The sequence below is a fragment of the Sceloporus occidentalis genome, unplaced genomic scaffold (genome assembly GCF_023333645.1).
Source record: "Sceloporus occidentalis isolate IW3139 unplaced genomic scaffold, rSceOcc1.0.p SCAF_4, whole genome shotgun sequence".
NCBI classification, from domain to species: Eukaryota; Metazoa; Chordata; class Lepidosauria; order Squamata; family Phrynosomatidae; genus Sceloporus; species Sceloporus occidentalis.
Window position 1 is genome coordinate 5,087,576 of NW_028316984.1, and position 27,810 is coordinate 5,115,385.

At 40.3% G+C, this 27,810-nt stretch overlaps 1 protein-coding gene across 1 annotated transcript; it reads right to left on the minus strand.

The window, feature by feature from the left end:
• Positions 1-27,810, minus strand: LOC149313449 (cysteine-rich venom protein piscivorin-like). Its single transcript, XM_089523208.1, has 7 exons — positions 27,751-27,810; positions 23,654-23,767; positions 17,331-17,421; positions 11,240-11,385; positions 9,919-10,013; positions 5,359-5,447; positions 1-237 (listed from the first exon to the last, which is right to left on the minus strand). Exons 1-7 carry the CDS (start codon positions 27,808-27,810, stop codon positions 116-118), a joined length of 717 nt encoding a protein of 238 aa, XP_089379334.1. The 3' UTR covers positions 1-115.

Consider the following 27,810-nt stretch of genomic DNA (forward strand, 5'->3'; position numbering starts at 1 on the left):
ATGCCAATTTGGTCAAATTTTGACCATTTTTAGTAGGGTAAAAATGTGAGTTTCTTTTTAATGTTGAAGTTCCCTCTTGAATTAAATTATCTCAGGATGATTCTTATTATGCTGTTTATCTTCCACAGTTGCAGGTAGCTTGACAATAATCGTTTACCATCTTGGAATTGCAACCTTGGAACAGTTGTAGCATCATATCACAGTTCTTCAAAACATCCACATAACTGCATGAGCTAGCTGAAAGGGATAAAAAGGAAAACAAAGTTAAGGCCAAAGGAAAAAAATAATACTTCCAACTTATTTAAATCCACATAGCATAACGTAGCATAATACAGTATGTAGAGAGAACTTGTACCTTTGAGACTAAATGAAATAAAGAAATAACCTCTTTCTTTCAGTAGTCTCAAAGGTGCTACAGGATCTCTGTATGTACTGATTCTACAGACTAACACAGCTATATCTTTGAATACCATGATACAGCCAAGGCTCACGTAACCCAGTGATCCAAAATATGTGCTTGTCCCATTCTGAAGCATTCTGCCCTGGAGGACAGGGACCTTATCATTGTCATGTATGAATGGCAACCCCTCAGTTTTACTTTTGCAACATATTGCACTTCAAATTGTCCTTGAAAATATTCAGAAACCAGAGCTGCTGCAGAACATGGTCACTGAGTATAGCTAATTGTAAACCTCATATTACACTAGTCTTGGTTAAATTTCATTGGCTCCTACTCTCTTGGGTTTGCCAATTTTAAGAAAAAGAAATTTCTGATAGAATCATAGATTCATAGGGTTGGAAGAGACCACAAGGGCCATCCAGTCCAACCCCCTGCCATGCAAGGACTCTCAATCAAAGCATACCTGACAGATGGGCATCCAGCCACTGTTTAAAGACCTCCAAGGAAAGAGACTCCACCACTTTCTGAGGAAGTGTGTTCCACTGTTGAACAGCCCTTACTGTCAGGAAGTTCCTCCTAATGTTGAGGTGGAATCTCTTTTCCTGTAGCTTGCATCCATTGTTCCATGTTCTAGTCTCTGGAGCAGCAGAAAACAAGCTTGCTCCCTCCTCAATATGACATCCCTTTAAATATTTAAACAGGGCTTCTCTTCTCCAGGCTAAGCATCCCCACCTCCCTAGGCCATTCCTAATTATGTGCATTATGCCATTATGCCATAATTATCTCCATTATGCCAAGAGGCTTTGATTGAAACTACTCCCACAGGTTATTTAGGCTTAAATTCAATTTTTATTCCCAGCTAGGCAGGGACGTAGCCAGGATTTTGGGAAGGGGGGGTCCAGACTAAGTGCCACCATTATAATGGGGCTTGGATGTGGCGGCGCAGCAGCACACACCATTCATTTTATCTAACGGAAGGGGGGGGTCCGGACCCCAAGACCCCCCCCCCCCTGAGCTAGGGCAGACCTGTTGAATCAGTTGCGCCACAAAAATTATTTAGAAATAATCTAACTAATTAAATAAATAAAACCCAAGGGATAGGTGACACATAAAAACCAGGGGAGGGTTAAACAAGTGGGGGGGGGGAGAGAATGAGGGGTAAACTCACAGATTTTATGGAAATTAAATTGGTTATTTCCTGTGAAACAGCTCAGCTACATGTGAAAAAGACTTTGGGATTATTATTGATCATAGGTTGAACATGATCCAGGAATGTGATACTGCAGCAAAGAAGGCAAATGTTATTTTAGACTGCATTAATAGGAACATAGTTCCAAGTTCCAAAGGTTGAAGGAGCTGGGCAGTTTGGTGAAGAGAAGACTGAGCAGTGACATGATCGCACACTTTAAATACCTCAAGGGCTGCCAAAAAGAGGAGATTTGTTCTCTAATTACCTGGATGGCAGGATCCCATCCAATAGTTTGAAGTTACATGACTGAACAATTTGATTGAACATTAGAAGGAATTTCTTGACAGCAAGAGTGGTTTAGCAATGAAACCAACTGCCTAGAGATGTGGTGGGATCTCCTCCTCTGGACATCTTTAAAAAGAGGCTGCTGCACCTGGTGTGAATGCTTTAGTTCCGTGGTACACAAACTTTGGTCTTCCAGATGAGCAAGCTGGCTAGGGCTTCTGGAGGTTGAAGTCCAAAACACCTGAAAAGTCAAAGTTTGGGAATCACTGCTTTAGCTGGAGATCCTGCACTGAGCGGGGGTTGGACTCAATGATGCATCCAGCCCCATTCAACTCTATGATTCTATGTTTCTATTTCCACTAACACATGTAGCTACAGGGAATTGTTTTTTAAGAGGGGCTCTTAAAAAGCAGGTTGTTATTAATTTTGTCTACTTGAAGGTACCTGCAGGGGGAGATCAGAATACTTTCCTCATTGATTATCATGCAAATGTCCCAACATTCCTGGCCTATGGACGATAAGCCTCAGAGGCTGAGAGTGAATTGCCTTCATTCTCAGACAGTTTGGAGTTGCAGTCAATCAGCATCTGTGGAAACTCATGATTAATTTCCCTCCTTTTTGATATAGATGTGCCTATTGTTGTTGTTGTGTGCTTTCAAGTCATTTCTGACTTATGGTAACCCTAAGATGGGGTTTTCTTGACAAGATTGGTTCAGAGGAGATTTGTCATTGCCTTCCCCCAAGGCTGAGAGAGTGTGACTTGCCCAAGGTCACCCAGTATGTTTAGATGGCTGAGCTGGGATTTGAACCCGGGTCTCCAGAATGCACACGTCCATAGATATGCTTAGCATGAGCCAATTGCTCTTATTATAACTTAAACTATACGTTTATAACTGCCTTGAGTTCCTATATTGGGAGAAAGACAAATAAATGAATAAATAAATTATAGCTTAAATTTTAAAAGGCTGTCTTTAGATGTAGGGGGAAAAAACACCAGCATTTTGCCCTTGGCAAGCAACAGGCATTATAAAAAAAGCAACAGCCTATGAACAATGCTTGTTTGTGAGGAGAGAAAGGAGTTTTCCCTTGGCTATCCCATCTTCATTCCAACAAAGCAACAGGAAATAACCAATTTAATTTCCATAAAACCCATCAGTTTATCTCTCATTCCCTTTCCCCACTTGTTTGACCATCTGCTGGTTTTTCCTAGCCTGGAATCATAGAATCATAGAGTTGGAAGAGACCACAAGGGCCCTCCAGTCCAACCCCCTGCCATGCAGGAATCAAAGCATCCTCAACAGATGGCCATCCAGCCTCTGTTTAAAGACCTTCAAGGAAGGAGACTCCACTACACTCCGAGGGAGTTTGTTCCACTGTCGAACAGCCCTTACTGTCAGGAAGTTCCTCCTAATGTTGAGGTGGAATCTCTTTTCCTGCAGCTTGGATCCATTGTTCCTGGTCCTGTTCTCTGGAGCAGCAGAAAACAAGCTTACTCCCTCCTCTTCAAAAAGGGGAAAAAAGAGGATCCCAACAATTATCATCCAGTTAGTCTGACATCTATACCAGGAAAGATTCTAGAGCAGATCATTTAACAGAGATTCTGTAATCATCTAGAAGGCATTTTCATAATCACAAAAAGTCAACATGGGTTTCAGAGAAACAAGTCATGCCAGACAAATCTTCCAACTCTACGATTCTATGATTCTATGATTCTAGATGTCTTACCAAAAATAGTGTCAGATCACAACCCCATAACAATTTAAGTTAGAGACAGGCCCCAAAAAATTAATTGGTGTTTGAATGAAGTACTTTTGAAAGACGAAACAATAATAAAACAAGGAAAGGACCAATTAGATCTGTACTTCAAGGAAAATCTAAACAATGAAGTGAAAACTGAAAATATTTGAGATGCCTCAAAAGCAGTTATGAGAGGCTTTTTCATTCAGAACAATTCAGAGTGGAGGAAAAAAATGGAGAAAAAAAGAGAAAGGAAACTAAATCAAATATTACAGATAATAAAAGAGAAAAAAACCAATTAAGAAGGACTCGAAGAAGAAAAAACCTATTGGAAGAGATACTTTGGTCAAGATACTGTCCAGTGATTGCCTAGTGCAGAATTACACAAGCGTAGCCACACTGGACCTATGATACATCACGCCATTGTTTAAAAATCTGTCAGGTAATTGCAGGGCTGTGTGTAGTTGCAAACTGCTTGTTTGTGCTCATGGAGCAACATCCTAAACAGGAAACCACTTGTGCAGTGGTTAAGTCAGTGAAATACACATTCCTGATTAGGACACCCATTCTTTCTGTGACAGCTTGTACAAAAGGATGCACTAGCAAGATTCTAGTCTTTGACTGTACGCAGATGCACTAATCTTCTCTGTGTGCATATGCATACCAACATTTGTGAATTGACTATGGGGAGCCTGGGGTCTCTCATGGTCTTGATCTGACTTGGATTGACTGTAATATTTACTCAATATATTAGATATATGAAAGCTAGTAGGTGGTATTACTCCCCCCCACACACACACACATTTCACTGTGGCATGATGTAAAACAAATTAAGTTAAGTCCAATTTTATGTGAATATGTTTCTAACTGTGCAATTAATATTCTCCTGTCCTCTTCCTCTCCAAAGCTCTTCATGCAATACATATCTAATCCAGAGGTTGCCCCAATCTTCTGGAATAGATTTAGGGGTTTAGAGAGGGAAGGGAGAATTGAATTTGGTGCTTAGTCTGCTGGTGGAAAGTAACCATTATATAGAGCACACTGATAGTAAGATCAAGTTTCTGTGTATGGGAACTGGACTTTTAATGCATACCCTTCAAATGTACCAGTTTGTCAGGGAAGTCCCAATTAATCCTGTCATACTTTATTTTCAACTGCTTTTAAAATGTATCAGTTTCTCTTTCCTCCCTCGCCCTCCCCTTTATCCTTATTTCAACTGCTAGAAAATTAGTTCAAATTGCAAAACTAGTTTGTACTTAATTAATATAGCAATGGGGAAAGGAGAGGATGGGATGATTCTTGTCTTTCCCTGCAGAATCAGGCAAAAAGGCAAACTGCTGTAATGTCTCCTAGATTGAGTGTTCTTCCAAAGTATTAAGTTTTGCCATCTTGACCACATTCTGATGTTGCTTGGCCACATGCACCCCAGTTTTCGTCTGTGAAACACTGGAGGGTATGAAACACACATATAAATACCATTGATCCAAAGGGTGTTTTCTGTTTAGAGCTAGCAATTGGATTTAGGCTTCATGCTACAGATACCCACAATATTGTGGCAGCCCTTAAATGAAGGAACATATTCCTTACAGAAATTCACATTATCAGATCCTAGTACCATACATTTTTAGATGGTTGTGATCCCTTTACGGGGTATTCTAGATTATCACAGCTAGCTAAGAAGAGGACTGATGATATTCAGAGAAGCTGCTTTATATATATATATAAATATATATATATTTATACCTACTGCAAAGTTTATTCTCACAGCTCTTGGGGCAATCTCCACATGGCGGGCCTTCTTTGTAGGGCCTTTTCAATTGCGATACTATATTCCCTCTAAAATCATGGAAGAATAAAAAAGATGATTATTATTACTATAAAGAATAGGTCTTTAAAGATTAAAAATAAAGCAGAATCTGAATAAAACTTGAGTAGCTTCAGCAGAGCTCAAAACACTTTTTAATAATTGATTTTGAAAGCAAGATTGGCAGGAAATTATTTTCATGTGTGTGATGATAGAATGGTTGTGTGCCTCCAGTTCTACCTCCTAAGAGAAATTCATTTCAAGTTGTTTCACAACAAAGGGCATTTTCTTTTTGTTCTGGTATTTTAACTCAGTAATAGAGAGAAAGGATTTTCTCACCCTTTATGTGTGTGCCTGTGTGTATGTACCTTTAAGTAGCCTGTCAACTTATTCTGACCCCATTAATTTCATAGGCATGAGCAAGGAATACTCAGAGGTGGTGTTGCCAGTCCCTTCCTCTGAAATTTAGCCTACAGCAGTGGTGCTAACCAGAGCTGATCCTGTTCAGTTTCAAAGATCAAATAGGATCTGGTACCTTTTAGGTGTACAAGAGTAAATTCCACTGAATTCCTGGCAAATAAATACTAATTCTCATAGAGTTTGGGGCATTAGAGAGGGCTATACAGTGAACACTTGTTATACGCTGGGGTTTGGTTCTAAGATTCCCCCATGGATAACAAATCCATGGATGCTCAAGTCCCATTAATGATATAATGATATAGCAAAATGCTATTGCATTATAATAATATAATGACATAGCAAAATGGTGTTCCTTTTGAAATTGGAAAATCAAGGTTTGATATTTGAAATTTATACTTTTTTTGAACATTTTCAAACTGTAGATGCTTGAATCCGTATTTTAAAAAAAATGTGTATAAGAAGGACCTACTGTATATTGTTGATGTATGATATTCATACCAGATTGGGGTGTCCTATGTGTGTGGGAGATGCAAATGGATGAACACTTACATTGAGTGTTTCTAAATTCTGTGTATTGATAGCATTCATATAATTTTTATTTTGTTATAATGATTATGTACAGTATTAATCATCTGTTTTGTTTTGTTTTGTTGTAAATAACTCTTGCTGTTAAGAAGCACCCATAAATCTAAATGAATGAGTGAATGGATGCAAACGTTAGTGAAAAGTGTACACATGAATGCCATACATTTAGTAAAATTGCCTATACAAATGAAAACACTAGGTGAAGCTACTATACAAGAATATACTAGGGGAAATTGCTTATAAAAATATGTATACTAAGGGAAATACACACAAAAATATGTTTGCATTCTTATGCTTATAAAAAAGGTAAAGGTAAAGGTATTCCCTGTTGACAAGGTTGTCAAGTCATGTCTGACCATAGGGAACATTGTGTCTGTTACTAAGCCGAACAGCCAGCGTTGTCAGAGACTACTCTGTGATCATGTGGCCAACATGACTGCACAGAACGCTGTTTGACTTCACACCGAAGTAGAACCTATTTATCTACTTGCATTTGCATGATTTTGAACTGCTAGGTTGGCTGAAGCTGGGATTAGTGATAGGAGCTCACCCCATCATCCGGCACCTGGGCCTCAAACTGCCAACCTGCCGATTTTGCAATCAACAGAGTCAATATCTTAACTGCTTGAGCCACCACATCCCTTCTTTTTTGTGCGTGTGTACATATAAAGATGCACACAAATGTCCACATATATTTTGATATGCTGAAGAGCCAATATTAAAGTGGATTTTCTAATGTTTACAAGAGCTTTACTATGTAGAGAGCTCTTGTAGCTCCTTTGAGAGTAACTGAATGAAGTTTGCAGCATAAGCTTTCATAGACTTATGTCTACTTCCTCAGATTCATTTGGTGGAGTGGAAATCCAGGGACAGACATATATGCCATCGGTGTGTGAGAATATCAATTCAAATTAAAAATCCTTTGTGTGTGGAAATGAAGTCCAGTTTTAATTATGGTTGTTTGTGAACAAAGGCATTGGAAACTAATCCACTCACAGCTGTCTCGTAGTGGATGCGCCATCGGCATTTGAAGCTCAACATATCCAAGACGGAGCTTCTTGTCTTCCCTCCTAAGTCCATCCTTCAACACTCCTTTTCTGTCTCTGTGGACAACATTTCTATTCAACCAGTCCAGCAAGCCCGCAGTCTTGGTTTTATCTTTGACTCTTCTCTGTCGTTTATCCCTCAGATCCAGACCAAGCCAAGGCTTGTAGATTCTTTTTGTACAATCTTGCCAAAATCCGACCATATCTCTCCGCCTCTACTACCAAGATTCTGGCCCATGCCCTAGTGGTATCATGACTTGATTATTGTAACATCCTCCTGGCTGGGCTTCCTCTTTCTCACCTCTGTCCTTTAATTTCTGTCTAGCATTCAGCAGCATGCATTATCACATCTGCCCACCGCTCTGACCATATCTCTCCTTTGCTGGCATCCCTTCACTGGCTCCCCCTCCCTTTCCGTATTCAGTATAAGCTCCTGCTGTCGACGTTTAAAGCCTTCCATGGGCTGGCCCCTCCTTACTTATCAGACCTTCTTTCTCCTCACCTTCCCACTAGGGCCCTCCGTTCTGGTAGTCAAGGTCTCCTGTCTCAGCCCAGGATTTCCTCTGCCACATCTCGGATTTGCCCCTTTTCACTTGCTGCCCCTCACTCCTGGAACCTTCTTCCTCTGTGAGCAAGAGCCATCACTTCTTTAACCAGCTTTAAAACGGAGTTGAAGACCATCCTGTTCAGAGAAGCGTTCCCAGACATTGCATGATTGTCACTTGCTATTTCATGTTCTTTTGTTGTCTGTTTTATTGAATCATTTCCTGTATTGCTATGTATTTTATATATATTATCCTATTATTTCTTAGATTGTACGCCATAGACAGGTTTACTCTTTTATATTTATTGTTTTTATGTACAGCGCTGTGCAAATCTACAGCGCTAAATAAATAAATAACTACCCTTTGTGTATGGAAACTAGCCTTTTTTGTATGGCAAGTCTAGTCTGGCATTGGAACCTAGTCTGTAGGTGAAGAGAATAGAGGGGGTTAGATAGTGATGAAATGTGTGTAGTGTGCCACAAAGCCATTAAGTTTGTTCAACCCATTGCTGATGAACTGTAGTCTGTGGATGAACTCCAATTCTGTTGTTTCTCTTTCCAATCTATCTTTGTAGTCCTTTTGTTCATCTACAGGTTTATTTCCAATGACAAACTGGACTTGCCACTTCATTCCCATACACAAAGGCTAGTTTCCAATGCCTTTGTTCACAAACAACTATTGTTAAAACTGGACTTTCTACTTCATTTTCATACACAAGGGATTTTTAAAATTTGAATTGACATTCTCATATCTCTGGCTTTATTTCGCGGACGAAGACTCAGGAAGGACTCATCCCGTGCTTTCTACAAGTGCGTTGATGACTAAAAAGGCCAATCCGAGATAAACAGGTCCGGTGGCAGAAAGCACAGCAGAAAGTCTCCTTGGGTGATGTTTCCAAGTTGTGGTTCTTTCTGCATTGCTGTTTCTCTTCGAGACTCGTTCGGTGTGAACTTTCAAAGAAGGCTGCAGCATCGTGGATAGTGCGTCTCCATGCCTCCCGATGTGAGACCAGGGCGGGCCCTTGTTGGTGATCAATTTGGCTGAGCCTGAGATGTTGTTTCAGGGAGTCCTTGTATCTCTTCTTTGGGGCGCCCCTCTTACACTGACCCGTGGCAAATTCACCGTAGAATACTATTTTTGGGAGGCGATGTCCTTCCTCCTAGAAACGTGTCCGGCCCAGCGCAGCTGCATCCTCAATAGCATGGCCTCAATGCTGGTGATCCCTGCTTGCTCAAGGACAGCAACATTTGTCACATAGTCAGTCCAGTGTATATTTAGAATTGTGCAGAAACAGCGCTGATGAAAGCGTTCGAGGAGTTGTAGGTGTTGGCGATACACCATGTATCAGACCTATAAAGGAGAATAGACAGTACAATGGCTCTATACACACTGATTTTGGTATTTGTTACTCCAGACTCTTTTATGAAGCCTTCCGAATGCACTATATGCCTTTGCTAGTCTGTGATCGATCTCTTTATCAATCTTGGCATCTGAGGAGATGATGCTTCCCAGGTAGGTGAACTGCTGGATGGACTTAAGCACAAATTTACCTACAGTGATGTGGGGATGGTAGTGTTCTTCCTGAGGTGCAGGCTGATAGAGAACTTCTGTTTAAGTGTATGAAAGCTCATGCTTCCAACTTCTTTCTATCAGTTAGTCTCAAAGGTGCTACAAGATTATACAGACTAACACAGCTTTGAAGAGCTTCCTTATTCATCTGTAGTTTGGTTAGTGGACTCCTGCATACACAGATTTGCTTTCTCTACTGAAATACCACTTCATTTCCTTACACAATTTCATACACACACATATTGTGTGTGTGTTTGTGTGTGTGTGTATCAGAGTGTTCGTGGGGAACTCTTGAAACCAGTGAATGAACAGTATGTTAATTCAGAATTAATACTTACGCAGGGCAGTAATTGCACAGGTAGAAGTAGCTAAATTTATTCATTGGGCAGAGAGCTAATGCACATCCAACCTGATTTGAATTATGCCAAACAAGCTAGGCACATAAGGGAAAAAAAAATGAAATAATGACTTTAAATCCTGGATTGATCAGAAATTCTTGTTTCTACACAGTATAATAATGTTACAAATACAAAGAAAAGTGCTTGATGGCACATAGAGACTAATTTTTAAAGAAAATTTATTATAAAATGGCAAAAACCTTCACAACTAACAATCAGTTTTGGGCATTTGGCCAAGATTCTGAATTGGAAATAAGGCAATAAAACTTTTAATATGAACTGTCCATCCATCTCACATCCCAAGATGTAGTTAGTGTTCCCATTTTGGCTGGTGATGTTCCAATAGACAGAGATGGGACATTAGCATAACATAAAACTACTTCTTGGAGCCCACAATTTTCTAACAAGGAAAACCCAGTTCTTAAAATGACAAAGCATTCCATCCAATTGAAGGTGTCTCAGTTTAATTTTGGGGGTTGCCCCTTTCTCTCTGCACCATGGCTCATTCCATTCAGTAGAATCTAATTGCTAATGCTTAAGTCTGAATCCAGCACAACACTACTACTATGATATACTACCACATCACTAATAGGACAGCCCTCCCTTCATCCACCATCTTGAGGGAGAGAGAGGCAGGCTAGCTCCAACAAGCCAAGTCCTCCCTCCAGTCCATCTCCCCTGGTCCAGGCCTCGGAGGTTGAGAAGAACTGCTGGACCTCATCCCCTTCCCCACCACCATTCCCTTCTCCTTTTGTGTCGTGTCTTTTTTGATTGTAAGCCTGAGGGCAGGGAACTGTCTAATTTAAAAAAGATTGTATGTACAGCGCTGTGTAAATTTACAGCGCTTTATAAATAAAAGTTAATAATAATAATAATAATAATAATAATAATAATATGACATGTGAACTGCGTTTTGAAGCTACCCAGGGGTAAGACCAGATTTGGGGAGGATATTATTCTTTAAAAACTAAAAATGTTCCACATAACTTTAAGGTTATTTGTTTTGTTTGTTTGTTTACTTCTTGATTTTAAAAAAGGCCTCACCTGAATTTAAAACAGCTGGGAAATGACACTCACCCCTTTAGAAAGCCTGGAAGGAATTTTAAGATTTAAAAAACAGAAACAAAACAAAAACAAAACAGGTCTAACAAATTTAGGAAGTGATGGTGCAGCAAAGGAGCTCAACACATTCTGACATCTCTGACAACCACTGACATTAGGTGAGCAATATATCACATGCTAGATGTTTATCATTTCATACCTGAGTATAGACAGAAATATCATTTTTGGGGTCAGTTGCGCCAATGCCATACTTGAAACTGACTCCTGTATTATTCCACACCTGGATTGTATCTGACCACGAGCTAACCTGCTTTGATTGCAAAACAATCTGAATACAGAAGGTTCCTGTAACAGGAAGAAATATAGTTTATGTTTAAGGCTACAGAAAGATATATTTGTGTCTATTTATATCTAAGTTACAATACTTAAATGCTTTTGCTAACTTGTCCACAGAAATCACATTTCTATGGATATATGACCATTGCCAAACACACAAATTAGTAGCTTGGTTTATTACATGAAGATCATATATTGGTTACATGTCGATTAAAAATAAAATATCACTGTAAATATTGTATTTAATAATTAGAGAAAGTGAATAAAAATACAAAAAATGTGGGAAAGTTTTATGCTTCACTAATTCTTGTCTCTGTCATTCACTGATATGAAGAGCTGGGCTTCCCAAAAGCCATTACTCTCTAGGCCATAGGATTCTTGGGTGTGCCAAATTAATCTCCCCCCACAAACTAAATCAAAGCTCATTAACTGACACCATGAAGATCCTTCAATTTCTTTGTGACCTCCTACCTAGCAATACTTTGGCAGTACCTGTCTGGGTAAAGGGGAGTGATGCTCCAGTGAAGTAAGAGGCTATGCTGATGGTAGCATTATGTCTGATAGTATGCCCCAAGTCAAACAGGCTTTTACTGAGGAACCAGACTAAACATGCCAAACAGCTATGGGACAGCAGCAGTAGTGGAGGGTGAAACTGGTGGAAGATTTCTCAGAGACGACAGCAATGGCCTCATACAGGGTTGCCATAATTCTCTACCACCAAACCAGGACAAAATGTTGGAAAACGTAGGATGACAAATGTAGGACAAAAATTAGCCCAAAATGGAGGACATTCATGAAAAATGGAGGACACAACCAACTAAAAGCCAAAAACATCATCAATGGTGTTGGTAGCCCAATCCCTCCCCCCACCCACCCCTATAGAGGCCTACCAGGCCTGCTGGGCCTCCTTGCCACCCACTATGGTGCCCAAAGGGAAGCGGCGGCTGTAGGCACAGCCCCAGCCGCCCCCCCCCCAGCCCAGCAAGGGCTACCAGTACCAGGCCTTGTCAGATCTCTCTCTCAGCCTGCCTTCACTCCCTCTCTCTCGCCTGCTCTTCCTCTCTCTCGTGTGCACACAGGTTTGAATAGAAAGCTCCTCCTCTTCTGAGCCTTGCCAATGGAGAGGCAGGAGCCGGAACAGCCGACCCCCTGGCTGCAGTCACGGGTCACCACAAACATGGGCGCTTCCCCTATTGTTGGGAAATATAGGCTGGACCTGGAGAAGATTGGAGACATGGCGATTGGCATTGGGGAGGCCTGGGAGCTGGAACATGTATCTAAAAGGACAGGACATTCCCAAATACTATAAAACTGGGAATGTCCCACCAGGATCCATGATATGGCAATCTTAGCCACACAGCTAACTCTAAATGAGATACTACTACTACTACTACTACTAATAATAATATTTATTTATAACCCGCCTTTCCCTGTGTTGGATCAAGGCGGGTAACAGCATATAAAAGAGAAAACAATAATATCAAAGTATTCAACTTGGTCCAAAGAGAAACAATTTTGGCACGCAGAGAGTGAAATTAGGGGATTAATTTGGGAAGGCCCGCCGGAACAGATCTGTTTTTATTGCCTTCTTAAAGGTCTCGAAAGATGTTAGTTGGCGGATCTCATCCGGCAGATTGTTCCAGATTTTTGGAACGGCAGCAGCAAATGTCCTCTGGGAGGTAGTTAGTAGTCTAGTTCTCTGTGACTGTAGTAGGTTCTTCCCTGAGGACCTGAGAGTGCAGGAAGGATTATATGGGAGGAGGCGTTCCCTCAGGTAAGCTGGACCCAGGCCATGTAGGGCTTTATAGGTAATATCCAACACCTTATACTGTGCCCAGACGCTAATAGGCAGCCAGTGTAGGGATTTTAAGATAGGCATGATAGAATCAAACTTGGAACTCCCAGTCACCAATCTGGCTGCCATGTTTTGGACCAGTTTCAGATTCCGAACGTGGCATAAGGGTTGCCCCATGTAGAGCGCACTGCAGAAACAGAGACGAGGGGTTACCAGGGAGTGTACAACCATTTCAAGGTTTTCCCGTTCCAGGAAGGGGCGTAACTGGCGTATCAGCCGAAGCTGATAACAGGCACTCCTAGCTGTCATGTCACCCTGGGATGACAGGTGAAGCGACGAGTCCAGGAGTACCCCCAAGCTATGAACACAGTCCTTTAGGGGAAGTGTGACCCCGTCCAGTACAGGAGAGTTTATCACCATTCCCGGATTAGGATTGCCTATAGCGAGTACCTTCATTTTATTTGGATTCAGTCTATTTTCCCTCATCCAATCCATTACCGACCTCAGACAGTCATTCAGAGGAGAGATGCCATCCTTGGTCACTGAAGCAGCTCAAGACATGGAGAAACAAATTTGGGTGTCATTATCCCCCACGCCTCTCCTCTTCCTCCTCCTCCCTTTTAAAATAGGGGGATAACCACACCTTCCAGTATCCTCTCCCTTCTCCTTTCTCTCCCCTCATTGAAAGGAAGGCGAGTGTCGCAAGGGGCAATTCGGCCCGACCGCAGAGGAAGCCACTGGAGCAGAGTATCCCAAGCAGTGGCGGCGAGGTCTAAGGGGCCAGCTCTTTCCCTTGGCCTGACCATCCCTCTCCCGCTGGACCGGCTCTGGAGCTGCTTCTCCATCACCTTTTCAGGCCCAAAACCAGCAATGGCGACAAGAGAGAGACTGGCCGTGGTGCCTGTTGGGATAGAAACCCACAAGGATCCCGGAGACAGAGAGGTGGCTACACCATTTGTCTGTCTCTGTGGAGACCACCAACTGCAGCGTATAAGACAGGGATAAAAAGTCATCTTATACACCGGAAAATACGATAGCGATTTGATCCCAGCAAACCTTCAGCTTCTGCAATTTCAGTTGCTAGGTCTGTTAAGGGTGCATGGGCTTTGTTGGGAACCAAAGACTCCAGCTTTCTCCAAGGAGATTCTATTGGCCTATCATGTGGTTTTTGCTCAACAGAGGATAAACATTCATTTATCTCCATAAGGAGCAGCCTTATGGAGAAAAAAAGTTGAGATTTTTGCTTGAACTATCTTCCTCCTTCTCGGAGGTAAATCAAACACAGGTGGAGAAGAAATTCCCAATTCTTTACAGGCTTTCCTTGTGAGGATCATGTTTCCAACAGGAGACACAGCTGGATGAAGGGAGGCAAGACTCCATTGCTGACTTGTACCAGCTCTGGCCACTCACCTCTGCCTGCAGCTGTTCCATTGCTGACTTGGCCCTGGTGTTGGGAGGGAAAGAGTCAGCTTCTCCAGCACAGTGTCCCTCACTTGGAGGTCTTTAAACAGAGGCTGGATGGCCATCTGTCAATGGGGATCCTTTAATTGAAAGTTCCTGCATGGCAGGGGGTTGGACTGGATGGCCCTTGTAGTCTCTTTCAACTCTACGATTCTATGATATGATCAGGAGAAAAATTAAAACAGAATCAATAAAATTGAAGTAGTACACTAAGAAGCTATATAAAAGAGATGAAACCCAGGCTTGCAGGAATTGATTCTGTAAGGAAATAGTTTTTTGTGGATTTTTCTGGCTATGAAGCTGTATTCTAGAAGAGTTTGTTCCTGATGTTTTGCCAGCATTTGTGGTTGACATCTTCAGAGAATTCTGGCATGGGAGAGAGTGGGGTATATAAACTGTGTGACCCTTGGTTGAGAGGAAGTGATTTACATGTTAATTTGTGTATTGTTCTGTTGTTGAATGGCAAGGCCTCAGAGTGTCTATTAATAATCCATTGTCTGTTGGGAAACCCCTTCACCCTGGGTGGTTTTTCTTTGCATCTGGTGAGTCTTCATTTTGGTGTTTTCCAGGACTGGTATCCAAACTTTGTTTACTTTCAGGTTTTCTTCTTTCCTGTTGAAATTGTCCAGGTGTTTATGGATTTCAGTGGCTTTCCTGTGCATTCTGACTCGATGGTTGTTGGCATAGTCCAGAATTTCAGTGTTTTCAAATAGCATTTTATGCCCAGGATGGTTTATAATGTATTCTGGTACTGCTGATTTTTCTGGCTGACCCAACCTGCAGTGTGTCTCATGTTCCTTGATTCCTGTTTGAACGCTGCGTTTCGTGTTCCCTATGTAGACTTGTTCGCAGCTGGGATTTGTAGTTTGTTATGGCACTAGAGCTGTCTGTCAGAGGTGCCTAAATATGTTGTAAAATTACAAATCCTGGAATTCCATAGCATTGAGCCATGACAGTTAGGACAGTGTCAAACTGCATTAATTTAGAAGTGAAGTTTAGACCTTAGTTATGCTATGGAGGAATATTACTATAAAATCTGATCCCTGAAATTACTGTACAATTTGATCCAGGTATTTGAAAAATGGCAAAAATCTGACCCCTGAAAAGGAGGAAAAATATACAAAAATACAAGCAAATGTACAAAGTGTTCAGGAAAAAAAGTACTTTGTATTGTATGTGGTGGGATTGTAGAAAAGCAAAATATACTGGAAACCAATACATTTGCTAATAAAGAAGATACTAGATATAAATATAAAGATCTTAAAATGTTCCTTTTGGGAATAATTGCAAAAGAGATAGAGATAAAATACAGAAAGATGATATTTTATATGATAATAGTGGCAAGAATTATATATGCAAAACATGGAAACCAAAGGAAGAACCAGACACAATGGATTGTTTGCTTAAATGATAAGATTTTATGGAATCTGACAAGTTAACCCATCTAATCAGGAACAAATCAACAAATAACTTCAAACAAGACTGGTCAGACTTTTTTATATAAACAAATAGGGGGAAAGAAAAGTACATTAAGAGTAGAGAATTAAATACACACATATTTGTGTGTCTCTCTCTGTGTTTGTATATACAGACATTTAAATATATTTTTATATAGTCACATATGGAATATATTAGGAAAAGGATAAAAATAAAGGAAAATAATGAAAAACACAAAATATTAAAAGGGGAAAGAAAATAATAACAGTAACAATAACAACAATAATGAAAACTGCCATGACAATGCTATGGAATTCCTTGCCTGAGAGCTCTGGTGCCACAACAAACTCCAAATCACAGGATTCCAGAGCACTGAGCTATGGAAATTAAAATGGTGTCAAACAGCGGAAAAATGAAATGCACAGATATAGGACGGGGGACACCTGGCTGAACAAGTCTACATGTGAAAGGAATCTAGGAATCCAAGTAGACTACAAGTTTAACATGAGTCAACAGTGTGATGCGGCAGCTAAAAAGGCCAATGCAATTTTAGGCTGCATCAATAAAAGTATAGTGACTAGATCAAGAGAAGTAATAGTGCCATTCTATTCTGCTTTGCTCAGGCCCCACCTGGAATATTGTGTCCAGTTCTGGGCACCACAATTCAAAAAGGACATTGAGAAACTGGAGCGTGTCCAAAGGAGGGCGACTAAATGGTGAAGAGTCTGGAAACCATGACCTATGAGGAATGACTCGGGGAGCTGGGGATGTTTAGCCTGGAGAAAAGAAGGTTAAGAGATGATATGATAGCCCTGTTGAAATATTTCAAGTGATGTCATATTGAGGAGGGAACAAGTTTGTTTTCTGCTGCTTCAGAGAACAGGACCCTTAACAATGGATACAAGCTATAGGAAAAGAGATTCCACCTCAACATTAGGAGTAACTCCCTGACAATAAGGGCTGTTCGACAGTAGAACAAACTCCCTCGGAATGGAGTGGAGTCTCTTTCCTTGGAGGTCTTTAAACAGAGGCTGGATGGCCATCTGTCGGGGATGCTTTGATTGAGAGTTCCTGCATGGCAGGAGGTTGGACTGGATGGCCCTTGTGGTCTCTTCACTCTACGATTTTATGATTCTATGATTCTATGCTTTATTTCTTCAGTGTGGCAGCTGCCTAAGAAATCAAAGGACATTACAATGGAATCATTAAAAGAATATAACAAATTGTAGTACAAGAGCCTTCAGTCTCCTTCTTCACTTACCATCCACAAATAGCTCGTCTTTGGGACTCACTGTTCCTCGGCACTTTTCAACTGATTTTTTAGCACTTTCACTAGCTTTTGTACTCCATTCCTTAATAAAACAAAGGAGGGGGGGGGGGCGAAGACACCTTTTAGCTGTATCATGACAGTAGGCCAGTTACAATGGAGATACAAGGCACAAAAATAGACTTTCATATCCAAGCAGCAGCACATTTAAAATGAGCTCCACAGTTAAAATGAGCTCCATGGTTAAAATGAGCTCCACAGTTTGGGATTGCTGAATTTGAAAGTTTATTCTTTTGCCTGTTTAATTTGGTTAAGTCTTTTTTTAAAGAAACAAAACAAGAAACTCTTATATTTGGAAGTTTTTTTATTCAAGATTTGGGTGGCATGGGTTTCTTTAGAATGACAAAATCAAGGCAAATGCTGGCTTTAATAATAATTGTTATAAAATATAATGTTAGATTGGATAGGGTTTTTTTCAAATCTATTATTTGATGGTATTATAAGGTGATTTTATGATTCTATGATTCTATTTTGCCTTTGTAGATTTTACCACATGAGAATTTGATAGTGTGTAGGCATTTAAAGGTATGTAATGTGTATATGTGTATGAATATGTTTTGTTTATAATGACTGTTATTGTTTAAAGCTGTTTTTAATAATAACATTTATTTAATAACAAAAGAATTTTATGCATGAGAAAAAATATTAAATGTTCAATGAATTACATATAGAAAGCTTTTAGTATTAGAGACAAAAATGAATATTGCATTACATTGGTGGAAGAACTCAATGTGCAGGGAATAAAGATTCAGTGGCATTTCTATAGGCAATTGTTTAAGCAATTTAAAATAAATAAGAAATTATATGGTTTTGAGATTTCCAGATCAGAATTTTAAATACAACTGCTTCCAAATGATGGCCACTTCATAGCCAAAAATGTATAAAACACTCTTAAAAACTGAGATGGAAGATGAATAAGTAAAAGAGTAAATGGTGAAATGGGCACAAAATATTGATCATAATATACAAATGGGAAAATATGTGGGGAAAAGGTTTGAAATTTATTTTGAATTATGATCTAAAAGAAAATCCTTACAAGGTGATATTATTTAACTCCATAAAAGATTTCCTAAGGTATGAATATATAAAGGTACTTCTAACCTATGTTGGAAATGTCAGAAAAAAATAGAATGGACTTTTTCATCATATGTGATGGACTTGTGAAAGAGTAATAAAAAAAATTGACATAAATACATAAAGCGATGGAAGATATACTAATATCCAAAATTCAATTGAGACCTGAATATATATTTTTTTAACTTGGGATTTTAGGAGAACAAACCGAAAAGAAGAATGGGATAGTCAAAAGCAGCCAGATAGCTGTATGCACAACACTGGAATGTCCTTCTTGCCCAAAAAGAATGGCTTGTAAAGCTTAATGGATTTGTAGAAATAGATAAAATAACCAATCTTATAAGAGAAAGAACTATAGAATTATTTAAAATTGAATTGACATTAATTATTGAGTATAGGAAAAAAGAAATGGCGAAAGATATTTAAGGGCGAAACAGACCACCCCGAAGAGAGCTGAGAGAGCTGGGTTGAGGCTGTTCCCCCCCCCCCCCCCACACACACACACAAAGCAGCAAAATGCCGCTATTTTGTGAGCTTGCAAAAAGTCATCTGTTATCTCCCCTCTGTGACTTTATGGCACTCCTGTGGTGTGCAGTGTGTAAACAATATGCTGCTGGAGTGATGTGAAGCTGGCCCATGTGAAGAGGCTTTGGGGCAAGTGCTGTGCATGCCCTCAAGTCACTGGTAAGCTGGTGTTTTGAGCCAGTCTGTTTTGGCTCTTGGTTTAGGATTTGTAGAATAGCACAGATTGTATTCTTAAGTAGTATGTCATTTATTAATAATCAGTATTACCATTAGAAAATGAGGTGGCGTTTGATTGGCCAGAATACTCTGGGAGATTACCTTGGGCACTCTGTTGCAATGCTGGGTGGCTGTTCACACATGTGTCCCACCGTGCCAAATAGTGGCACCATCACTAAAGTAAGTTGCTCATTCTGAGGTCACAACAAGGTGCCTAATATCAATTGTATGGCTGGCCACGTCAGAGAGAGTGACTTTTGCCAGTACCAGTAACACCAAACAGTACAGTGGAATGTGTTGTAAACAGCCTCCTGGCAGCACAACCGAGGGCTCTGGGTCTTCTGAGAAGATCCGGAGCAAAAGGTGAGTCTTTGATAAAATGTTTTAAGAGCATAATAACTTAGGTTTGTTAATGTCCTAGCCAGTTGTCATCCAGACAGTTCGCATCAAAACAGGGGACTGAGCCCTGCATCATCGGTTCTACTTGCTGTATCAATGCTGTATCATTTTATTTTGCCTGTGAAAACAGGGCTTGAGTTTTTTAAAATTACAGACACACGCGCGCGCGTGCGCACGCGCAATATTGGAGAAGTAGAATTAATACAGTGGACCCTTGTTATACACTGGTATTTGGTTCCAAGATCCCCCGTGTATAACAAAATCCGTGTGTGCTCAAGTCCCATTAAATATAATGACATAGCAAAATGGTGTCCTTTATAAAAAATGGAAAATCAAAGTTTGATATTTGAAATGTATACTATTTTGGAACATTTTCAAACCGTAGATGCTTGAATCCACGTATAAAAAATCCGTGTATAAGAAGGGTTGACTGTAGTTGGTTTGATACCAAGACCTGGCAAGTTGGAAGTCATTTGTTAAGGCTTGTCTTTATAAGTTAATACAGTAGAATATGGAATAGTTTTTATAGCTGTAGAATTATATAAAAGGGTTTTGTCTTTGTTTTTGTAATACCTGTAGTATTTTTAGTGTAACCTTTTATGAATGTTTTATATTAAGAAAATATTAGTGTTTGAATAATTAATAATAATAATAATAAAATAAATTGAGAGCTGCAGGCACAGATCAATATCTCCCTCCTGTACTGGAGGGAGAACCAAACTTGCAGTATATTGGGTTCCTAAGGAAGCATGCCTAGAAGCTACAGTTGATCAGCAATGGATGCAGATATAACCACAACTGTTGTTGTTGGGTTTGTTGTTGTAAAGTACCTCTAAAAATAATTTAAAACCTCATACTCTCTCTTATATTGTTCAGTTCCTTTTACACAAATATACATTGGGCAGAACTGAGCCCCAATCTATATAGTTTATAATCAACTCATTTTGATGGCCACTAGAATTATTAGAGGTAGATGAGTGGGCCATGGAAAGAAATGGAAAGGGATACCTGGGGGACAGAATGGTTAGATAGATGCAGTGAATAACTGGAATAAGAGGAGCCCTGGTGGCGCAGTGGTGAAATGCGTGTACTTCAGCCACTCACTCAAAACCATAAGGTTGCTAGTTCAAGACCAGCAAAAGGGCTCAAGCTCAACTCAGGCTTGCATCCTTCCAAGGTCACTAAAATGAGTACCCAGATTGTTGGGGCAAATTAGCTTACAGTTGTAAACCGCTTAGACACTGCTTAGGCAGTGTGAAGTGGTATATAAATGAAGCTTGTTTTGTTTGTTTGTCACTAGTCTCAAATGCACATAGTGCATGCTATGGATGGGCAGATTTATCAATTTCTTTCCAGTGACTTCCTCTTTTTCTCACCTTCTAGCCTGTTCTATGCTGGATTTTTTAAAAGTGTATCTAATGTTGTGTGAATTTAATTATGCTAATATTTCTAAGACCAAGACAGTTAACATGCCAGCATATTTAGGAGGGATACATGGTTATCTAAATATCTGCCACACATTTAGCTTGACTGAGCTAGAGCAAATGCTTAAAACACATTGATTAATCATATACTTAACTATGGGACAAAACAGAATACCTTGAAAGGGTGGCTTCAAGTTGCCCTTCCAAAGCCAGATTAGGGCCATGGTAACCCCACCCCGTAGCCCCAAACTGCCTTTTGGCCAACCAAAAAAGGAGATGCAAACAGCAGTTCCTCTTTGCAGCGGCAAAAAGCCAGCTGTTCTGCCCTACTGCAATGGGAAGCCAGCTTTAAGGTGGTCTGGTGGCATGTGGCATGTAAATGCCACACTGCTAGAGCATCTGGAAGCCGTGTAAACAGACAGAAGGCTTCAAGGCGGCTTGGGAGTGTACGGCATATAAACACCACGCTCCCATGCCACCCAGAAAGTGGCATAAAAGGGCCTTATGTTTCAGCCCTCAGTTCCAATAAAATGATGCTGACATTGAATAAGAATAAGGATATGTCTGCAGAAAAAGGAAGAAGAAGGAAACAGTAGATCCACTGCGTGGAGAAGATAGCAAAATTCTAACAGGAGACAGAGATAAGGCAGAATTACTTAACACCTTCTTTGCTTCAGTCTTCTCAGTAAAGGCAAAGGGTGCTCAACCTGAGGAAAATGGGACAGAATAGGGGAAATTCAGCACAAAATAAGCAGAGATAGTACAGGAATACCTGTTAACTTAAATTGATATAAATTTCCAGGACCTGATGAACTACATCTAAGAGTATTAAAAAGAGCTGGCTAATGTAATACTGGAGCCATTGGCAATAATCTTTGAGGACTCCTTGAGAATAGAAGTCCCAGAAGACTGGAGGAGGGATAATGTTGTCCCCATCTTCAAAAAGGGAAAAAAAGAGGATCTCAACAATTATCGTCCAGTTAGTCTGACATCAATACCAGGAAGATTCTGGAGCAAATCATTAAACAAAGAGTCTGTGAACATCTAGAAGGCAATTCCATAATCACAAAAAGTCAACATGGGTTTCAGGGAAAGAAGCCATGCCACACAAATCTAATATCTTTTTTATATAAAAATTATCATCTTGGTAGATGAAAGGAATGCTGTGGATATAGTATATCTTGATTTCAGTAAGGCCTTTCACAAGATTCCCCATGACATTCTTGCAAACAAGCTTGTCAAATGTGCGCTAGAGAACGAAACTGTTACATGGATTTGTAATTGGTTGACCGGCCGAACCCAAAGGGCGCTCAACAATGGCTCCTTTTCATCCTGGAGAGAAGTGACCAGTGGGGTCCCACAGGGCTCTGTCCTGGGCCCAGTACTGTTCAACATCTTTATCAATGACTTGGATGACAGAACTGGGAGCATACTTATCAAATTTGCAGATGACACCAAATTAGGAGGAATAGCTAATACTCCAGAGGACAGGATCAAAATTCAAAATGACCTGAATAGACTAGAAAAGTGGACCACAGCTATCGAAATGAACTTCAACAGGGAGAAATGTAAGGTACTGCACTTAGGGAAGAAAAATGAAATGCACAGATATGGGATGGAGGACACCTGGCTGAATGAAACTACGTGTGAAAGGGATCTAGGAGTCCAAGTAGACCACAAGTTGAACATGAGTCAACAGTGCGATGCAGCAGCTAACAAGGCCAATGTGATTTTAGGCTGCATCGACAGAAGTATAGTGTCTAGATCAAGAGAAGTAATAGTGCCACTATATTCTGCTCTGGTCAGGCCCCACCTGGAATATTGTGTCCTGTTCTGGGCACCACAATGCAAAAAGGACATTGAGAAACTGGAGCATGTCCAAAGGAGGGCGACTAAAACGGTGAAGGGTCTGGAAACCATGCCCTATGAGGAACGACTTAGGGAGCTGGGGATGTTTAGCCTGGAGAAAAGAAGATTAAGAGATGATATGATAGCCCTGTTTAAATATTTGAAGGGATGTCATATTGAGGAGGGAGCAAGCTTGTTTTCTGCTGCTCCAGAGACTAAGACCCGGAGCAATGGATGCAAGCTGCAGGAGAAGAGATTCCACCTCAACATTAGGAGAAACTTCCTGACACTAAGGGCTGTCCGACAGTGGAACACACTTCCTCAAAGTCAGGTGGAGTCAAATTTTTTGGAGGTCTTCAAACAGGGGCTGGATGGCCATCTGTCGGGTATGCTTTGACTGAGAGTTCCTGCATGGCAGGGGGTTGGACTGGATGGCCCTTGTGGTCTCTTCGAACTCTATGATTCTAGGATCCTATGATTCGGTTAATGTGTAATATAGAATGTACACAATGGGTGTTCCTCATTTATCAAATATCTATGATTGTTGAGCATTTTTTTTCTCTTGTGGAATATTTTGCTATCTCAGTTTCTCTCATCTTGCCTTCCTGCAGTTGATTTCATGCATCTTTCATTCTAACTCTAAATATATTAGATGGGCTATTTTCTAGCTGTCTATAATGTTGGAAGTTACAAATGGGAACAGTTTGCCTGCAAAAGCCACAGTGAAGGGTTTTCAAGAGTCATCAACAGTATCAGTGATTTGTATCTTACCATTTTCATCATATTGCTGGCAGTTGGCTGCACATGTCTCCTGATGTCATTGTGTTTTTCAATAATTTCATTTTCTTGATTTTCAGATATATCAGCAACTATGCCTTTGTTTATCTAAATGAAGGTTTAGAAAAATATTATGTAACCTATTGCATTGACTGGAAAATCTCCACCTTTTCCCACCTAATCAACAACATGGTAGCAGTGTTTTTTGCCTGTCTCATCAAAATACCACAGGGCTGTACGTGCAAACATTTTTAGAAGTGCCAATTTTGTGGGTTATTTTATTCTGGCGTTCTGGAGTTACTCTGGCCTGTAGTTCATTTTCAAGCATTATTAATTGGGTAGCCTAGTACTTAAGTGAAGGCAGGTAATAATGTTATGTGCAGAACTATTTTTTCCCTATCTGTCTGCCCCACTCACTTGATACAAAAGGTTTCTTCTCTGTCTTCCCAAGCCTTTGAAAGTCTGGCTGTCTGGGAAACATGCAAGGGTCTTCTCATTAGACGTTCCAGTGTAACAGAACTTGCAACCTCAGGTAGCCTCACTGCCTCTCACCTTTCTCTTTTGGCCTGCAAGCAACCAGGGAAATAATTCATTCCCCTTTGATTAAATGACTTGTTCTGATTGTTCTTTTGGTTCATTCTATTCTTGCCCTTGCCTTTTTTTACTGAGTACAATCAGTTCTGTCTATCCCCAAATTCAACCGTCTATAGCTAGAAAATATTTTAAAAATATATGAATCCCAAAAAGTAAAGTTTGTTTTGTTGTTTTATATATGGGATACCATTTTACTATGCCACTATATTTAATGGGATAAGTATTCACAGATTTTGGTATCCATGAGGGATCTGGAACCAAATCCCCAGTGGATACTGAGGGGGCAGTGTATCCACTCTGAACTTTTAGTCCAGACCTTAAAGTAGCTCTTCAACGTTCTGAGCCTATTTTAGGAATAGAGTTCAGCACCTTGAAGAACTTTCTTAAAGTCCAGACTAAAACTCAAAGCAGATTCACTGCTCCATCAACATCAGAGCCATGAGCTGCCACTGGGATAACATGCAGTCATTGTGATTTTAACTGTATATTATATATTATATTTATATTTTAAAAATATGTTTTAGACACTTTGAGGGCTTTGCTGAAATGAGGGGAATTTTTAAAAAGCACATAAAATATATGAGAGCTGTTGTTCTCAACAATGGCATTTAAACCCCTAAAAGCTTAGGACTTTGATACCCGAGGGAACACTTCTCCCTATATCAGCGGTTCCCAGCCCGGGGTCGCAACCCCTTTGAGGGTTGAATGACCCTTTCACAGGAGTCACCCAGTTGGGCTCACCCCTCCTTCTCCTCCTCCTCCTCCTCCAGGGCGGCAAGGCCTCCTATGGCCTGCTGTCACTGCCGCCACTGCCGCCACTGCCTCAAACCCCACATGGCACAGGGAAGCCACTGGCTGGAAGAAGGGGTGGGGCTGCCGGCCACAAAGCCTACTAGGGTTTGTAGGCAGCGGGATGTCCTGCCCCTTCCCAACCTCCCAGCCAATCAGGGAGGCCACCAGCTGGAAGAAGGGGTGGAGCTTATGGCTGCAAGGGGGTTGCAGCCAGATAAAGGTTGGGAACCTTTATGAACCTCATCAAGAGGGGCTTGCAGAGGGAGGGCACCTTTCTGTCCTACATTGACACTTTGTGAAAATATGGGTGAAGTTCTTCTCCACTGTGCTCCCACCCACCCTTTGGAGGCATGACTGGCACTGCCATAGGCTTATTCCAGCACCAAGTTAAAATCTAGTCTTTAAATCATAATGATTTCATCCAAATCTGTACATATACAAAGTTTTAAACTATTTTAACTTTTAAATTTAGTTTTAACTACTTTTAAATTAAGTAATATGCTTTTAGAATGTTTGTCATTTTAAAAAATTGTTTAAAAAGTTAAATTGTTTAAACTGATTGCATTCTAAGCCACTCAGATATCTTCTGATGATGTGTGGGATCTAAATATCAACCAGTCCGTTGTCAGTGGGATCCCTCTTTCACTGGGGATGGGAGTTGAACAATTGAAATATAGCCTAGAGTACTATAACTTTCTTTCTCCTTTACCTGAACTTTGCACCTCTCCACAGTCCTGGAATAATTCAATTTGGGCACATCCACATTACACAACTGTTACCACTTTAAATGCAATTGCTCCTTAGAGAACTACTGTAGTTGGACTAAAGAATTCAAAGTACTCTTCAACCTACGAGATCAAGTTAAAGTGACACAGTGTTGATATATATTTTGAAGCTGCTCTGCATAACCAGGCTCAAGTTGGTTGGGCAAAAATTCAAATACAGTAGCATACAGTAAAGCCTGCAGCTATTAATATACTGCTATAGCAGTCAGGCAGGATCATTCTGCACTATCTTCCTTGAAGAACCAGTTCCAAACAGATGAGCTCTCAGAGGAGGGGGGGGGATTTTATCCTCAGCACTAAGTGGGAATAGGTTGATGGTGATAGCCTTTCCAAGACCACCACAAGAGGAATCTCCACTTCAGGGTTTGAAGAACTTAAGCACCTTAACTAGTTTCATTTCTCCTGCTTTAGTTCCATTAAATAATAAAGGAAGCATGTCCAGATTGACCACTTTGTAAACAAGATGCTATGGGTGATACTGAAATTTGGCAGAGTGTGAGAAGGCTTAACTTATCTTTAAAACAAGATGCACAGAGATATGTGCCTTGCTAATAAAGTAATTAGTGCTTCTGGAAGGCTCATTGGAGTGTTAATTCCTTGTAAATAACGAACTCACTATCCATTGGGGATGCAAAAATCATTAATTGCAGTTCATTAATCACATGGATTTCAGTTTTCTTGACCCTTTTAAATTTCTATTTATGAACTGAGAAAATTGCCATCTGAACACCCAGTGGGGGAACTTTCCAATGGTTCCTTTGCAAATGAAGTAACTGGGCAGGCACTAATTTTAAATTTGATGTTCTGGGTGTTTTTATTGCTTTATTGCTCTACTGCAGTTAAACAGCAAGTGTGCAATTGATTCTGTGCATCTTAAGTTGGAAAGGTCTGGATGCTGAAATTGTATGTTGTTATTTTACAAATGACTGGATTCAAAATTGTCAACCCTAAAACAGAAAATATCACACAGGGGAGAAGAAAGGTATTTTGGTAAAGTTTATGAGGAGAATATGGTGAAGCCAACCTGGGATCACTTTTCCAGTTCAGTTCCTTATGTGCTGTAATCCAACCAAAATGGTCTGTTGAAACAACTCTGTGTAACTGAGGAAAAACACACACTCACATAGTATGATGTGATACTAGTCCTCAGAGTCAGTTCCCTGAAGAGATTACAAATGCTCATGCCATTGTATTGGGCCATATCCCCCAGAGCTTGGAAGCATTGCTTTTTTTGGAATACAGTTCCCATAGCTGGGTGGATGATTATGGGAGCTGTAGTCCAAAGCTTTTTCAAACTCTAATTCTCTCCCTCTCACCCTTTCCCTCTTCCTCCCCTCCCTCTCTCTAGTGCATACTCTAATGCACTGAGTTATCCTATACAATATACAGCTTTTCCTTTTTTAAGCCAGATGGGACTCATTTGGAGCACAACACCACCATACAGTTTGCAAAACAACAATACACAATGTCAATGTCTTGTTGTCAATACACTAAGAACAGCTTCCTATGTTGCTAGACCTTTTCAACTTGAAGCTGCATATACTTAGTTGCACCCCTGCTGTTCAAATGATCAACAAACATGAAGTACTAAAGCAGTAAAATCAAGAACATCACATTTCACACATAGGTACCCTCCCAGTTACTTTATTTGAAATTAAAATGGGTCAGCTCTGGACTGTGTGAGGAATGAGACATTTAAATGATCTCACAATTCATATGTGCGAAGAACAGAAATAAAATGTTTTACCCTTACATCTTTACACCTCATCCACTTTGTTTCATGAAAAAAAAAGAGACATTTGAAAACAGGTAGGACAAAAACAGTAAGATATATGCCCACTAAGAATCAATAACAGTGGGAAAGTATTTTCAGGAATTTTGGTATTTCATGTAACTGTTGTCATTTCTTGAGATTCATACCTGTCCTAGAGTTTGCTGTAGCATAGAAGCCAAAGGAAATAGGAGAATCTGAAGAAGCAT

What these genes read in the sequence shown, in the direction of transcription:
- LOC149313449 (XM_089523208.1), bottom strand. Translation starts at nt 27,810, where the DNA reads ATGCTTCTTCAGATTCTCCTATTTCCTTTGGCTTCTATGCTACAGCAA. An exon ending in CCAGCAATATGATGAAAATG is followed by an intron (nt 17,422 to 23,653) that starts GTAAGATACAAA and finishes TGTTTTATTAAG; the next exon opens with GAATGGAGTACAAAAGCTAG. An exon ending in AGACGAGCTATTTGTGGATG is followed by an intron (nt 11,386 to 17,330) that starts GTAAGTGAAGAA and finishes TTCCTGTTACAG; the next exon opens with GAACCTTCTGTATTCAGATT.